The sequence below is a fragment of the Molossus molossus genome, unplaced genomic scaffold, assembly GCF_014108415.1.
Source record: "Molossus molossus isolate mMolMol1 unplaced genomic scaffold, mMolMol1.p scaffold_m16_p_17, whole genome shotgun sequence".
In the NCBI taxonomy this organism is placed as follows: Eukaryota; Metazoa; Chordata; class Mammalia; order Chiroptera; family Molossidae; genus Molossus; species Molossus molossus.
In genome coordinates this window covers 13093225-13110095 of record NW_023425352.1, presented here as the reverse complement: position 1 = coordinate 13110095, position 16871 = coordinate 13093225, and the positions used below count along the sequence as shown (strand labels likewise).

The window sequence follows — 16871 nt, the reverse complement described above, 5'->3', positions numbered from 1 at the left end:
TCAGATTTGAAGTGACCACAGTTCTCTCCCTATTTTCCCCCTTACCAACAACAATAATGGTATTATTATTAATAATAACAGTAAAACTGTTGATAATAATATTAGTATAATGGTAATACATTTATGTCTGGCATTATTCTAAGCACTTTACCTATATTCATTTATTAGTCCTCACAGTGCTATAAGTTAGGTATATTATTAGTTCCATTATACAGAAGACAAACTGAGACACAAAGAACTTGCCTGGACCCTCAGCTACGAAGAGGTAGAACTGGGATTTAAAGCAAGTCTGTTGGGCTCTTGAGTTTATGTTCCTATCTACTACATTATGCGATCTGCCTTACTAACATCTTGTGGACAGTGGAGTTCTTCTGCAAAGCATAGTTTGGAATTGCTGACTTAGAGACTTTGAACAGCTTTTCCTCTTGTCAAAAAATAACAATTATATTTCATTATGCTGTGTACTATCCACTCTTGAAACTGCACGTGTATTACAAAAGCTGAGAAGTAGGCCATTAGACCTGAATCACGCTGTCTCTCTTAACGGTGTTTATGACATGTAGTATTTTGTGGCAAAGTGAAACAGGAAATGAAGAATTCTTAACCTATTGTTCATGGACTATTAAGAAATGCTTGAATAGACTTGAGGATCTAGGAATCCCTTGAAATCATCTGTGACATTTTATGGGTATGTGTATTTTTCTCTAAGGAAAGGGTTCATAAATTTCATTATACAGTTGGCCCTCCAACAATGTGGAGTTTTAGGGGTGCCAACCCCTCATGTAGCCAAAAAGTCATAACTTTTGACTTCCCCAAAACTTAACTACTAACAGTCCGCTGTTGATCAGAAGCCGTACTGATAACATAAACAGTTTATTAACACATATTTTGTATATATGTTATATACTGTGTTCTTATAATAAAGTAAGCTAGAGAAAAGAAATGCTTTATAAGAAAATAATAAAAATACATGTACAGTATTGAAAAAAATCTAGGTAGAGAGCTCCTTTCTACTGATTAGACAGGATGCTGCCTGCCTGATTCATGAATCATTCAATAAAGTCAAGTAGATCTTTAAATTTAAAATAAATGAGCCCTGGCCAGTTTTCTCAGTGGTTAGAGCATTGACCCACGGACCAAAGGATCACGGGTTTGATTCCCGGTCAAGGACCTGGGTTGCAGGTTAGATCCCTGGCCCCGGTAGGAGTCGTGGGAGGCAAACAATGTGTCTCTCTCGCATTGATGTTTCTGTCTCCCTCCCTTCCTCCCACTCTTTCTAAAAATCAATGGGAAAATATCCTTGGGTGAAATTCAACAAATAAATAAATTACATAAAATAAAATAAATGGAAAAAAATCGTATGTAAGGGGATCCAGGCAGTTCAAACCAGTGTTGTTCAAGGGTCAGTGGTATTATCAAATGAGCATATCTTCCCAAATTGTTCAGTATCATTCATCTAGATGCTAAAGATTAAAATTATATTTATTCTTTCTAGTGTAGGTAATAGGTAATTAAGATACTTTAAAAATATTTTTTTCTAGTATCTGTTACTGCAGAATCAGTGCACTAGTAGTCTTTATTGAATAAGCCTTGTCATTAGCAACACTTGTTACTCTTGAGAAAAACAAGTATCTTAGGAAATGTATCAGGTAGAAACATTGTTATTTATATTAAAATCCCAGATTTAGATATAAATTTTGTTTGGGGGGTTTTATTAAATAGAAAATTTTGTCTTATGACTATCTTGTCTTTTAGGACCCAATCCTGGAAGAAAAGATGGAATATTTTCAGAGTCAACTTTCAATTCACCACAGGGTGTAGCCATAAGGGACAATATCATATATGTGGCAGATACTGAAAACCACCTTATAAGAAAGGTAATTTTCCATTTTAAATAAAGTGTTTTACTTCCAGTCAGAGAAGGTGATGCTTAAATACCTCAGATCATTCTTATGCAGAAGAATTGGTTTTAGTTTTATTTTTAGGTGGCTTGTTTTTCTTTTTGTCACCTGTCATTGTCTCAGAGAATAAAAGCATCAATCAAGTCCCTTTTTTTTTGTCCTTTGTTTCAAAGTCACATGCCTAATCACCCAAAAGCTCCTCATTTTGAGGTATTTTCCTAACCACTGTTTACAAAGTGCTGCTTTGTCCTTTTAAAAGTTAAATTTTCTGAAACCTAGAAAAAAATAATAATTATACCATTTCCTGCCTCCCTTCAGCTCTTTGCATTGAATACAAATACTTATCAGTCAATAAGTCTTAAAATTTATTTGATCTCATGATAAAAGTAATATATGTGATCTTGTTTTAAAAAATGAATTCATACGTAAAGGTAAAAAAAAGTCCCCTGATAATTTATTTCAGTTCCCCACAGGTAACCAATCATTATTAAAATGTGTGTCTTTTCAGAATCTTTCTACTGAGGTACAAATAAATTTATAATAAAAAGACTGACTCTAGATAGTTATTATTAAAACAAATGGTAGAATCCTGTACTTACATAATATGCAGTCTTTTAAACTTATTTTTCCGTATTAGTCACATGAACGATATGACTGCATCATATCCATTGTAGAATGCTGTAGTTATTTTAAACATTCCTTATTGGTGAACATTTTTGCTGTAATCCAGTGGTCTTTAAATTGCTGTCATTTTTGAAAATAAGTAACCAAGTTGATCTAAAGATTCTAAACTATTCTGCCTAAACATTGTTTCAGATACTTTCTTGCTTTCCTTGCTGTTTCTCTTATCAATATTTATCCCTAATGTGCATATAACAGGAAAAAATATATGTAGAACATATAATATCCACTGTACTGTAAATCTCCATGAGGGTATGAAATTTGTTTTCCTTACTTCTGAAATCCTCCATGGAGAACAAGGCCTGGCCCACAAAAGGTGTTCAATAAATACTTGCTGGACAAATATCTGAGCAAAGAACATCTTTTTAATGAAGCATTTCCTAAAGTGTATATTTCTCCTAATACAAAAAGATGTTACATGAAAAAAGGATTTTGTGGATTTATAAATTAAAGCACATTTAGTTTTTTTTTTTTAAGTCTTAGAGACTATCTTCTTAGAGACTTTAATATGTTAATGTGAATACACTGGTGAGGGTATATGTGTCCAGTATTTCTAAACTTACTTGATCAAGGATCCCTTTTTAGGCAGAATTTTTCATAGGACTAATTATTTCATGGTATGTACTTTGGAAACAAGTGTTTTTCTGTTGTTACTAAGTTCTTAAAGTCAGGATTTATTTATCATTATCTTTTTGGGGTTGTATACTTCTTTAATTTACCGTATTATTACAGATATCTAACAGGGTATTGAAGTAGTGAAATATTTACCCTGCAACCTTCAGGGATACTTGTCCTTTTTTAATTGTCTGTTATTTCTCTTGCTTTAGGACTTATTGGGTTTTGGAGTACTGACTGCTTATGGACCACTTGCATATCTTCTTTGAAGGAAGGGTCTCAGGAGATGAAAGCAGAGCTTTTTCCCCAGTAGAATGCATTATTCTTCAGTTTATGCATAGAGGCAGTGTAGTGGTAGTAGAGCTAGAACTGCCTGTGTTCAAACCCCAGATCCTGGACTTACTGGCTATAGGATCTTGCGAAAGTTACATAATGATCTGTGCCTCAGTGTTCTATAAAACAATGAAAATCACAGTCATTGTGAGAATGAACGGATGGATAACACCTGGATCAGTACCTAGCACATACTAAGGTCTGTGTGTCAATTACTAACCAAGAATAATTGAAATACACTTAATTTTAAGAAACATGAATATTTTAGATTATGCTTTAAATTTTCACGTTATTTTAAAATATTTTATAGTTAAGATGAAACCAGCACCAGTCCAGTACAGGCATGACGAGGGAGGCGGGTAGGAGGAAAGGGGGGGAAGATGAGTGAGGAAAGAAAAGGACTGAGTTTTGTGCTTTTGAACAACAAGATCACCCTATACTTGATTAGCCCTTTTTTAAGCTTTTACATTTAAAAAAAATTTTTTACGTTAATAGACTTAATTTTTTAGAGCAGTTTTTAGATGCACAGTAGAATTGAATAGAAAGTACAGTTTCTTTTACCTATTGCTCCTGTAAGACTCCCTGACCATCAGCATCACACCAGTGTGGTCATTTGTTATAATTTTTGAACCTGTACATCATTATCACCCAGAGACATCATTTACGGTAGGGTTCATTTTATGGGTTTGGAAAAATGCACCATGACCTGTATTTGACCATTATAGTATCATACAGAATAGTTTCACTGTCCTAAAAATCCACTGTGTTCCACATACTCATTCTTCTTTCCCCCTAAATCACAAGGATTTAAGCTTTTTTTTTTTTTTAAGAGTATGTGTCTTACAAACACTTTCTATGTGTTTTACTGAAAATCTTTATGTAACAAAAGATACTAATAAAAGGGGACATGCATTGCATAAGACACGTATTAATTGCTGTAGATTGACCTGGAAGCTGAGATGGTGAGCACCGTCGCCGGCATCGGGATTCAAGGCACAGATAAAGAAGGTGGAGCTCAAGGAGAGCAGCAGCCCATTAGCTCCCCGTGGGATGTCGTTTGGGGGTCATCAGGTAGGTAAACTTTAAATATTAAATATAAGAAACATTGCTTAGTAAATGTAAGATTTTAAAAAATATTTTAGTTACATTCATTTGGATTCATCCTGTTGCTAGTAATTGTATACTTTTATGCCTATGGCTTGAGTTTTAGTAATTGTGTAAAAGCAAAGCCAGCAGTAATGTATAGAAGATAGAGTATATTATTATCACATATAACATATATAACATTATACGTATATTATAGTTTATACACAAGATAATTATTCTAAATTTATGTTAAAGAATTTCAGCTGAAGCTTCTAATTAATGTAGTTCTGAATATTCTTAAATTAAAAGAATTATAGTTTCAGAACTTCAAAAGATTAATAATTATACTTCCCAATGTCCTTTTTATTCTAATTTGAAAAAAAAAAATTGTAAAATGACAGTTGCTTTTTTTTAGATGAAAATTCGTGTTGAACCATGATAAATTCTTTTGAACAATTAAAAAAAAAAAACACACTCTACTGAACTATGTATGTATTGATGATAATAAGATTGACATATCTTTACGATCTATATTACCTACGTTAATTGACTATAAGGTGACCCAGAAGCATAAGTCTTATCACTTTCCTCAGTGATACTAGGATGGTTATCTACGTGTCTACAACCAGTGTAATGAATAAAGTAAGTTAGTAGAATACATTGAAGATGGAATTTGAGACTAAATGGTTTGTATGGTCTTGATATACTTACAGAGTGAATAATCATCAGTTAAATGCATTTACACTTGAGATAATTTTCTATTATGGTGCTAGTTTGCTTACAATTCAAAGACCTTAATTTTTTTTTTATCCTTACCTGAGGACATTTTTCGATATTTTGTTCAGATAGAGTGGGAGGGAAAGAGAGAGAGAGAGAAACTTCGACGTGAAAGGGACACATCAAGTGGTTGCCCCCCATACGACCCAACCAGCGCTGGGGACAAACTGCATCCGAGGTACATGCCCTTAGCGGGAACCAAACCCGGGTCTCTTTGGACCGCAGGCTGACGCTCCAACCACTGAGCCAAACTGACCAGGGCCAAAGACCTTAATTTTTTCATTTGATTAACTTTTTATAAAGTTTTTAATGTTCATAAAATAACCAAATGAACTTCTGGTACTACCTGTACTTAATATATATAACTTAGGTATTGTGCATATGTTCCTTTTGAGATTTCCTGTTCGGAATTCTGTGTTGCAGTAATCATAGTGGGGAGGGGTTGGGAAGGTAGAGGGAGCAGCACGTCCCAGGTGCAGTCAGTAAGGACATAGATTACATGTAGAGAATTTGAAAACAGTGGTGAAACTAACTACAACTCAATCTTTTTATCACCATGCATCAGCAATTCTAAACAATTTTAGGGTTAAAAATACTCATTCCCACCTGGACTTACCACTCCTGCCTCCCTGCCACTGAGGTATTTCATCATAAATCTTAACATGGAAACATAGTCTGAAACATGCTTATCAGTAAAATCGTCATAGAGGATGAGAATTGTCACTTTGGTGTGCTGTTATTCTCCCCAAGGAAAAATATGTCTGCCCTTAGTGTATGAGCCCCCAATGATTTATAGCTACCAGTCCATATAGAATTCAGTTACTGATTTTTACATTTTGCAACTTAACAGCCTGTATTTACCGTGTCAGTAACTACCACATTAATGCTTCATAAGAAATCATTCCAAAACTCATACAAACCTTAATCTTTATTTCTCGCTCACATATGGGTTTGGGGTTTGGCAGATCAAGGCAGAGTCTAGGCTCAGTTCCAAGGTGTTTCTTTGAGTGCACATCTGCTCCATTTATTTCTCCTCCTCCTTGAACCATTAGCTTCCTGAGCATATTCTTTTGGCAAAAGGCAGGAGCACAAGAGAGTAAGCCCAGTTATGCATATTAAGCCTTTGCTATGTCATATCTGCGTATCTACTGTTATTAAAGCAAGTCACATAACTAAGCTCAAAGTTATGGGGCAGATAGGCACCTTGCCTATAATGAGGCCATATCAAGGGTGTAGGTATATAAGGTTACTACAGAACAGTGAAGAATTGAGACCAGTAATTCCATCTGTCACATTTATCAGAATTTACAGTGCTTATAAACAGGATGTACTTTACTGGATGCTTTTTTACTAAGTTGGATTTATTTAATGGCCAAGGAGTGCTTAAATATTTTTCTAGGCTAAAAGTTTTTCAGTCATACTTTATAGCATGGGATTTCTGGTTGTTTGTCTTGTATTGAGAATGCACCCAAATTGCTGTCCAAGGAAAATCTTGGCTCTATTGACAAGTACTCCCTCAGTTCCCAGCTGGAGTGACATGCTATCAGCGGCTTGTGTCATTATTAAGCTCAGTTGTCAGTAAAGGAAGTGAGTCCTACCTGACTGAGCTCAACAGATCATTATGAGCATGTGGCTCTTCATTTAACTTACAGCTTAAAATAGCTTCACTTCAGGTACTTGGCAAGAGGAGTAATCTTGAATGCACTTAAGCTCAACACCTTTCAAAATGCTGGCTAAGAGAAAAGGGGTTCCAAGCACTGTTTGAAGGTCCTGTAATCACAGTGACTACTGTAACCTGAGAGTTTTGTCCTTGAGTCGTATGCCCAAGGCATTCATGCTTAGGCTTTATAAGGCATTTTCCCAGAAATTTGTTTTAAGATTTGGGGGAACTGATCAGATTCTCATCGAGAGTTTTGAAGTGCTCTGTTACCAAAACCATTTTAAGAGCCACTAATTTAAAGTACTCTAAAATCTAATCCTGGATTAATGTATTGTCAGAGTATGGATAATTGGATCATAGAATATTTGCTCTCTTTACAATTATTTTTACTAAACTATATTTTGGCTACATGTCATTCATTAAAAAATAGATCAACACATAAAATCACATTCATTTATATTTATATGTTTGTGCATGTGTTTTATATTATGTATTTCATCAAAACACTGCCCTATGAGACTTTTTCCTGTTTTTACTATAAGAATTGCTGGTGGTTTCAATTTTTATCGTATAAATAACCTCTCTGATTATGGACTGGAGAAATTTTTTTCTGATCTCAGTATTATAGATAGTTATACTTTTTCCTAAGTATCAGGTTTATTTTTAAGCTCCTAGAAAACTTGAATGTAATAACTAATTGTGTTTGTATTGTTGCATTGATTGCTAAGAAACTCAGAGACAGATTTATCTTTAGTAAGGGGTAGTGGAAACATGACATTCAGTTTTTGATATCAGTACAACTGCATCACTATTTCCACCCTGTTGACCAATTGCTTCAATTTTCTTTTTTTTTTTTTATCCTCACCCGAGGACATTTATTCCATTTTTTGTTCAGATAGAGTAGGAGGGAGAGAGAGAGAAACATCGACCTGAAAGGGACACATCGAGTGGTTGCCACCCGCATGACCCAATCAGGGCCGGGAACAAACTGTAGCCGAGGTACGTACGCGCCCTTAGCGGGAACCAAACCCAGGTCTCTCCGGACCACAGACCGACGCTCTAACCGCTGAGCCAAACCGGCCAGGGCTTCTTACTGATTTTGAATGCATTCATCCTCTTAGGGTTTATTTCTTTTGAGTTACCTGAATTCTTTGTATAATAAAAGTAGAAGTAAATACACTAGAATCTCTTATTGAAGTGATTAGCTCTGATTATTGACCTGTTAGAGGGAAGAAAAAACTATTAAATCAGAATCATAAAATTAAAAATGCTTTATTTTAATTTAAGAATTATAAATGTACAATTTTTAGCCAATCTTTGATGTAGGACCACCCCTCATTCAAGAATGGTATGACTTCGCTACATTTCTTTATTGAGTCTTCACAAAGTATTCAACTTTATTTTCATAGAAACAACTTCCTTTTTGCATTCATATTGAATTGGTTCATATAAATTTAAATTACATAATTATATACCTGGTTTAAACAGATTTTGAGTTAAACGCAATTTGAAGGGGATTGTGGCTAAGAAAAATTGTTCTTGTAAATACTTGAGTTTTTAAAATATTTTAAGAATTTTATAAAATGTTTCTGAAATGCTACCATAGTTAGGAAATTGAGGGTGGAATTATCAGGAGTAAAACATGGAAAGTAGATTAGGTATTGTGATATCATCATACATTAGGCTGTTCTTCAATGCAAATAATGAACCATGCCTAGCAGCATGGTCAGAAGGAATCTTTTGAGTGAAAAAAGCAAGTTACAGAAGAGACCCACAATGTGATTTCTTTTATAGAAAGTTTAGTAGCAAGAAGACTATATATTAAGAGATGAATCCAGAAATAATAAAACTAAAAAATAAGAAAGTGAAAAGAAATTGTTTAGACTGGTTTCTTCTGGAAAGGGGAGTGGGGATATAGTCATAGAGGGATACAGGAATATTTCTTCTTGAGCTGGGTGGTGTGTATATGGATGCTTAATTGTTATTTAAACTTTGTATCCATTCATATGCATATTTAATTAAAAATTAAACCCTAAAAAGCAGCAAAATAGATTGGGTAAAGAGAATGAAAAATAACAAGGACTAAACTATAGTTAAATATATACTCTACAAGAGACCCAGTTAATAAATAAAGGAACTTGAAATACCTCTTACTAGTTTAAACATACATATAATATGTAAATGTTTGTGTATATATTTTTAAATAGTGTCTGAATATTTAACTTAATTGTGCCACTACAGTGATAAAATCATAAAAATAATTAACATAAAAGTGATTTTTACAAAAGTGATTGTTTATTCTTTGTTGATTTTTTTATTATTTCTTTAAATACAGTCAGAACCACACAATGCACTAAAAATAGTTACTAACTACAGTAAATTCATATTTTTCAGCAGAAACTCTGCCATGTTTCTAAAATGCATGACTGCACTCATGCCAAACAATAACCTGAGAGATTTTTTATCATAAAGTTCAAAACCCTGCTAGTCTCTAAGTAGACTTTACTGATTTAGAATCATTTATAGAAAGGATAATGTGCCCAAATCCCATTAACCTTCCTTGGCCTTTTAATCAGTATTTTCCCTAGATAGAAGTTTAGCTGTTCTTATACAACCTTTTATGATGGAAATGCACCTGTTTAGTATGCTAGTCTTATAATCTACAGTGTTGGTACTTATGTGCTTACATAATATGTTTCTTGGAGTTCCATTAATATACTATAAAATACCGTACAAAACATTTATCCTCTAAAAATAATCAGATGATACAGAATTTTTTGAGGAATAAAATTTTATACAATGTGAGTAGTGTGTTTTTATTTTATTAAACTAAAAGCAGTTGTATTTTTGTTTAAAATTTGAAAGGTGATTCTTATACTAACTTATCACACTGAATTGGTGTTTACAAGGTTTTTACAAATTTTTTTTTAGTCAGGTTAATGAGGTATAATTTACAGAAAGTAATATTCACCCTTGTTAGGTGTAAGTTTTATGATTTTGACAAACATATTCAGTCTTTTTTTTTTTTTTTTATCCTCATCTGAGGACATTTTTCCATTTTTTGTTCAGATAGAGTGGGAGGGAGAGAGGAAGAGAGAGAGAAACATCGACGTGAAAGGGACACATCGAGTGGCTGCCACCCGCACAACCAACCAGGGCCAGGGACAAACTGCAACCAAGGGACGTGCCCTTAGCGGGAACCGAACCTGGGTCTCTCTGGACCACAGGCCGACACTCGAACCGCTGAGCCAAACTGGCCAGGGCAAAACAAACATATTCAGTCTTATAACTATTACTGCAATCAAGATATAGAATATTTCCATCACCCCAAAAAGTTCTTTCATGACCCTTTGCTCAGTCTTTCTCCCATCACCTCCACCACCTTCTCCAACCACTGTCAACAGTGCATTTTATGTTCCTCAGGATAGTCTTTTTTAAAATCATTTTTTCAGTTATAGTTGAAATTATATATACAATATTATATCAGTTTCAGGGGCATACCCCACTGATTAGACATTATAAAACTTAAGTGATCATCCAAAAAAATCTCATACCCATCTGACACCATATGTAGTTATTAGATTACTGACTATATTCCCTATGCTGTACTTTACACCCCCATGACTACACTATGACCACTAATTTGTACTTCTAAATCTCTTCACCTTTTTCACCTATTCCCCCAAACCCCCCTCTTACCTGGCTACCATCACAATGTTTTCTGTATCTATGAGTCTGATTCTATTCTGCTTGTTTGTTTTGATTTTTAGATTCAATTATTGATAGATATGTATTTATTGCCGTTTTATTATTCATATTTTTTATCTTTTGTTCTTCTTCTTAAAGAAGACCCTTTAACATTTCATGTAATAATGGTTTGGTGGTAATGAACTCTTTTAGCTTTTTCTTTTCTGGGAAGCTCTTTATGTGACCTTCAATTCTAAATGATAGATTTGTTGGGTAGCATAATCTTGGTTGTAAGTCTTTGCTTTTTATTACTTTGATTATTTCTTGTCACTCCCTTCTAGCCTGCAAAGTTTCTTTTGAGAAATCAGCTGGCAGTTTTATGAGTGCTCCCTTGTAGGTAACTAACTGTTTTTCTCTTGCTGCTTTTAAGATCCTTTCTTTGTCTTTAACCTTTGGCATTTTAATTATGATGTATCTTGGTGTGGACCTCTTTGGATTCATCTTGTTTGGGACTCTGGGCTTCCTAGACTTGTATGTCTATTTCTTTAACCAGGTAAGGGAAGTTTTCTGTCATTATTTTTTCAAATAGGTTTTCAATTTCTTGCTCTCTATTTTCTCCTTTTGGCACCCCCATGATGCAAATTTTGGTGTACTTGAAATTGTCCCAGGGTCTCCTTACACTATCTTCATATTTTTGGATTCCTTTTTCTTTTGCTATTCTAACTGGGTGTTTCTTGTTTCTTCAAATTCCAAATCTTTAATTTGGTTCCCTGTGTCCTTTATTCTTGATTCCCTGTGAATTATTCTTCATTTCATTAGTGCATTCTTTATTTCTGACTGGTCCTTTCTTATGTTGCTGATGCTCTCACTAAGTTCCTTGAAGTTCTCACTAGGTTCCTTGAAGTTCTCACTAGGTTCCTTGAGCATCCTTATAACCATTGCTTTGAACTTTGTATTTGCTAGTTTGCTTGCTTTCGTTTCCTTTAGTTTTTTTCTAGAGACTTGTCCTGTTCTTTCATGTGCAACATGTTTCTTTGTGTCTTCATTTTGGCTACTTCCTGTGTTTGTTTCTATATATTTTTTAAAGCTGCCATGTCTCCCAGACTTGGTAGAGTGGCCTTGTGGTTTTCTGTAGGGCCCTGTGACTCAGCCTACCTGGGCTGGGTCATCTGAGCTGGTTAATTTGGGTGCACCCCTGTGTGGATTGTCCTGTTGTAGTTAAGCCTTGATTATTTTTAGTGTCATTGGGAGAGATTTTCCTCCAGGCCAATCGGCTATGAAGACCAGCTGCAACTACAGCCAAAGATCCTCTGTGTAGGAGCCAACCGTGTGGAACAGGACTTGTTCCTGTGGGACTTTGGTGCTCACCGAGTCTGCTCTTTGAATGTGTTACTTATGGAAGTGGTAGGGTTGTAATCTGGCATGGTCTTAAGCTGACCACAGAGTGCACTGGACCTCCTGGGAGGTACAAAGTCAACCACTGCCTGTGTCCTGCCTGGGGCCACCCAGCACGAGCTACGGAGAAATCTGCAGATATCTGCTACTTGTGTTGGGCTTGGAGGTCCCCAGGAGAGACCAAGCTGTGAACCAAGGCAGGCAGCCACTAGTTCCAGGCCTGGGGCTGCTTTTCAAGAGGTACAGGGCATGCTGAGGCCAGCTGCTTCTTGTTCGTGAGATTTTAGGAAAGTCTGAAGGATGAACCAAGATAGGCCATTTATATGGAAAAGCCACTGGAAACAGCTTGGATGAGCCTGCAAGTTGGGTGGGGTGAAGAGTGTGAGCCAAGTTGATGGAGACTCAAATATAGTGCCTGCCTGTTGGCCCTGTGGTGGGGAAGGCTCAGCAAAGGAGCAATGGACTCTGCCAGCACTATTTTCTGGGAGAAGTCTGCCCCCCGCCCAGCTCTTGCCCTGATGCCACAGAAGTCAGTTCCTCCCCTTATGTCCCTGGTTCATTTCAAGCTGCTGCTCCAGTGCTGGAGCTCAGAGGGAGCGTGTCCATATAAATTCATGGGCAGGCCCTTTAAGAGGAACTGCTTGGGACTCCAGAAGCCTCCATGTCGCTCAGCCACTATCCCCTCTGGTTTTTACAGACCGAAGATACTGGTACTTCTCTTCCCAGCACTGAAACCCTGGGCTGAAGGGTCTGGTCTGGGGCTGGGTCTCCTCACTCCTCACGGGGGACCTCCACAACTAAGATACCCCTACCAATTAAAAACCTCCACATGTGGGTGTGGGACCAGCCCGTTGTAGCACTTCGATTCAGTCAGATTCAGGCGGTTCTGAATGATGGTTGTTCTGTAGTTGTAATTTTGATGTTGTGGGAGGAGGTGATGCCGCATTTACCTACACTGCCATCTTGACCCCTGTCCTTAGTATAGTCTTTTATATCTGGTTTAGTTCATTTAGCATAAAGTTTTTGAGATTCATACTTATTGTTGCTTGTATCAATTGTTGGTTCTTTTTTTATTGTTGAGTAGTATTTCATTGTTTGGCAGCACCACAATTTATTAATCCATCAGTTGATAAACACTTCAAGTGCCTCTGGTTTGTGGCAATTATGATTAAAGCCTCTATAAACACATGTGTACATGTTTTTATGTGGACATAAGTAGTTATTTCTTTTTGAAAAATAGGAATGAAATTGCTGGGTCATATGATAAATGTGTAATTTTATAAGAAATTGCCAAAGTGCTTTCTGAAGTGGCTATTTTCCTGAGTCCCAAGTGTCCTTGAATAATATTACTTCTGCCTAAAGAACTTCCTTTAACATTTCTTATAGCAGATGGCTGCTGGCACTGATTTCTTTTGGCCTCTTTAGGGGGCAGAGGGAGTCTGGAAATGTATTCAGCCTTCATTTTTGGAAGATATTTTTATTCCATATGTGTCTGGATTGATACTTTTTTTCTCTGATACTTTAAAGATGTCATTCCATTGTCTTATAGCTTACATAGTTCCTTTTCCTAGTTCCTTTGTGTGTGCGTGTGTGTGTGTGTGTGTGTGTGTGTGTCTGGCTGCCTTCAAGATTTTCTCTTTGGTTTTCAGCGGTGTTACTGATAGATATGTCTGGGAGGTATCCTGCTTAGAATTCTTGAATCTGTGGTTTGATGTTTTTCATTATCTGAAAAAATTGTCACCTATTATCTCTTTAAATAGTTTTTCTACTCTTTTCTCCTCTTTCTGGGATTTCAGTTACTCACATATTAGACTCTGATATATCCAGCATTTTTTACATATTGTGTTCTTTTTACCTATACTTCTTTTTTTTCTCTTTGTGTTTCAATGTGCATAATTTTTATTAATTTATCATTAGGGTCATTGTTTCCTCAACTGTGTCTAGTCAAGTGATGAGACTATTGAAGGAATTTTTCATTTTTTAAAGCATTTCCATATTACTATTTCTTAGATCCCATCTATCTACTGAAATTTATCATATATTTGAGTATGTTGGCCACCTTTTTCTCTAGATTCCTTAACATAGTAAACATAGTAATTTCAAAGTCCATGTCATATAGTACCTGATTTTAGGTCATCTCTAAGTCTGTTTCTATTGATTGGTTTGTCTCTTGAAAAGGTTTCTTTGTTTAGTTTTGATGGGGGTTGTGTAGTGTAAGTGTGTTTTGTTTTATTTAGGTGGGGTTTTGTTTTGTTTTTGCTTACTTTCTATTTGTCTTTTCAATTTTAATTAAATACCAGTCATCTTGTGTGGAACTATAGCAGCTGAGATCAACAGTATTTATTGATGGAGGTATTTTGTTTTGTTTTATTTGGGTGGGTTTTTATTGTTTCTTTGTTTAAATTGTCTTTTCCATTTTAATTAAATTTCAGTCATCTTGTATAGAATTATAGAGGCTGAGATCAGTAGTAGTTATGAAATTATTATGGAAGTCAGTGTAGTCAGAAACTGGGCTGGGGCTGGGTTTTATTATTGCTGTGAGTTCTGTCAGTTCACCATAGCGTTTGAATTCCTCTAGCTGTGGGCTGGTGTTGCCTACGCATAGGGGCCTAGAGGCTGGAGGATTGTTCTCAGTGTTAGTGCACTGCCTCCGCTTCCAGTCACCCAGTGCACTGAACCAGATGGTTCGCACTTTCTTCACTCTTGCAGCTCCGTGAGAGAGAACCTGCTGCTGTTTGTTGTTCTCCAGTCGGGTGCATCGGAGCTAAGGGAGTGTTCTCTGTTGTTCTGATCAGCCTCAGTCTTAGGGATGCCCTATGTGTCTAGGGTCCATGGGGGGGCGGGGGGGGCTTTGTTCCATTATTTCCGTTCCTTCTCTGGCAGCTAAACTGCCTTGTGTTCTGCGAGTAGTTTGAAGATTCCTGCTTTCCCCCAGCAGTGGTGAACCTCTGCCTGGTGCCAGTATGGAGTCTGCTCACAGATAATTCCCTGCCCCTCCCCCAGGGGTAGAGATTTTTTTTTTTTTTCTACCCTTCTTTCAGTCCTCGAATTGGTCTTTTCTTGTGCCCTGGGAGTGACAGGCTTTGCTGCTTTTTCCTAGTGGCTTAAGGCTTTGCTTCATAGGAGGTTTAGAGACTGTGGAGAAAAACTATTTACACTAATGGACAATTTCACAGATGCTATTAAGAGGGTTCTAGTCAGTAGACTCTATTTTGACCATAGTTGTTTAAAATAACAGAATATTTAAAAGCTAGATTGCAGGTAATTTTTTCATTTTCATATTTCATTTGCTGATTTTATTCCTGTTTTCTGAAACTATTTCAGTAATCCTTACTGATAATTATGAGGCATTTTGCTATTTATTTATTTATTTTTATTTATTTATTTATTTATTTTTTCCCCACTCTCCATTCTTCCCGATCCCTCCACCCGCCCTCCCTCCCCTACCCCCTGCCGTCCCTGCTTCCCGGAGGGGGGCTCCGGCAGGTCGAGACATTTTGCTTTTAAAAATACTCCCAAAACCTTTTCGGCTTTTGACATTATCCTTTTTTTTTAATTTTTAATTTGTGACTATTTAAGTCAGTGATACTAAGTGTACTCTTAATTTAAAATGGAAATGTTTATGATTGTCAGAAGGAACAAAACTAATACCCATACTCAAGTCAGACAACTTTGTGCTTTAAATTTTAAAATCCAGGATGAACAGTATAAATTATTAATGTGACTCTTGTTAGTTTGATAAACATTATAAATGCCAGAATACCTTTTTTTAAACTCCCATTTTATTTATAAGAACAAACTCTTCAGCCCTTGAAAAGTGGTACAGCATGGTGGTTATAAGCATGGACTCTGGAGCCTGACTGCTTGGGTGCTAACTGGTTTACATCTTCGTAGTTGTGTGACTTTGGAAAAGTTACTTAGCCTCTTTATGCCTCAATTTCCTCATCTAAATTGAAGATACTAATAGTACCCATCTCAAGGGCTTATTGTGAGAATTATGAGAATATATGGAAAGCACTTAAAACAGTGATTACACATAAAAATGTTTAATATATAAATGTTTGTTATTTTCATTGTTCGCTATAAAAATGAGGTTTCATCATAAAAGTCACAAAGAGATGTTGATAAGCTGAAACGAACCAAAAATGGAAAGGCACTTGTAGAAGAGTGCTCAGCCAGAGGCTATAGGGAGAGAAGGGCATGCGGGGGGAACCTGGAGTAGAAAGCCATGGTTGCATTGGATCAGATCACTATTTCTGATCACACATGGTAGTGCGCCTGGGTACTTGAAGCCAGAGCTAAAGCCATGGGGCAGATGCAGAAGTGGGGGGAGAGGGGATAGGCCAAGCAGGAATTGGCCAGAGGAGCATAGGCTCACTTCTGTATTCCTTCATTCTGATCAGAACACTAATAATCTGTAATCAGACTTACTAATGGATTATTATTCCAGGTTTAGCTGTGTGAATTTCAACAAATTATTTAACTCCTTTGAATTTCACTTTCTTTATAAAGTAGAGATGATACTAGACTTCCTAAGATTGGAATGAAGTATTAAATTATTAAAGGAAAAACTCATGTAAAGTGTGTATTATCTCAGTACCTTAAACATAGGAAGTGTTATCATTTTCATCACCATCCCCACCATCATCATCCAATAGCAGGTAGAATCCCAAACACCCGAATCCTAACCTGACACAGCCTGGTCACTTTTTCTCATTCCTTAGGCTTTTAAAGGA

The 16871-nt window shown here is 36.2% G+C and overlaps 1 protein-coding gene across 2 annotated transcripts in view; it reads left to right on the top strand.

Annotated features, from left to right (window-relative positions):
• NHLRC2 (NHL repeat containing 2) overlaps nt 1-16871 on the top strand; it is a 51963-nt gene that overhangs the window by 19867 nt on the left and 15225 nt on the right. For both annotated transcript variants that reach the window (XM_036264612.1, XM_036264613.1), the window contains 2 exons: nt 1756-1877; nt 4472-4601. In XM_036264612.1, coding sequence (XP_036120505.1) covers nt 1756-1877; nt 4472-4601 — 252 coding nt within the window. The remainder of the gene's footprint in view (nt 1-1755; nt 1878-4471; nt 4602-16871) is intronic.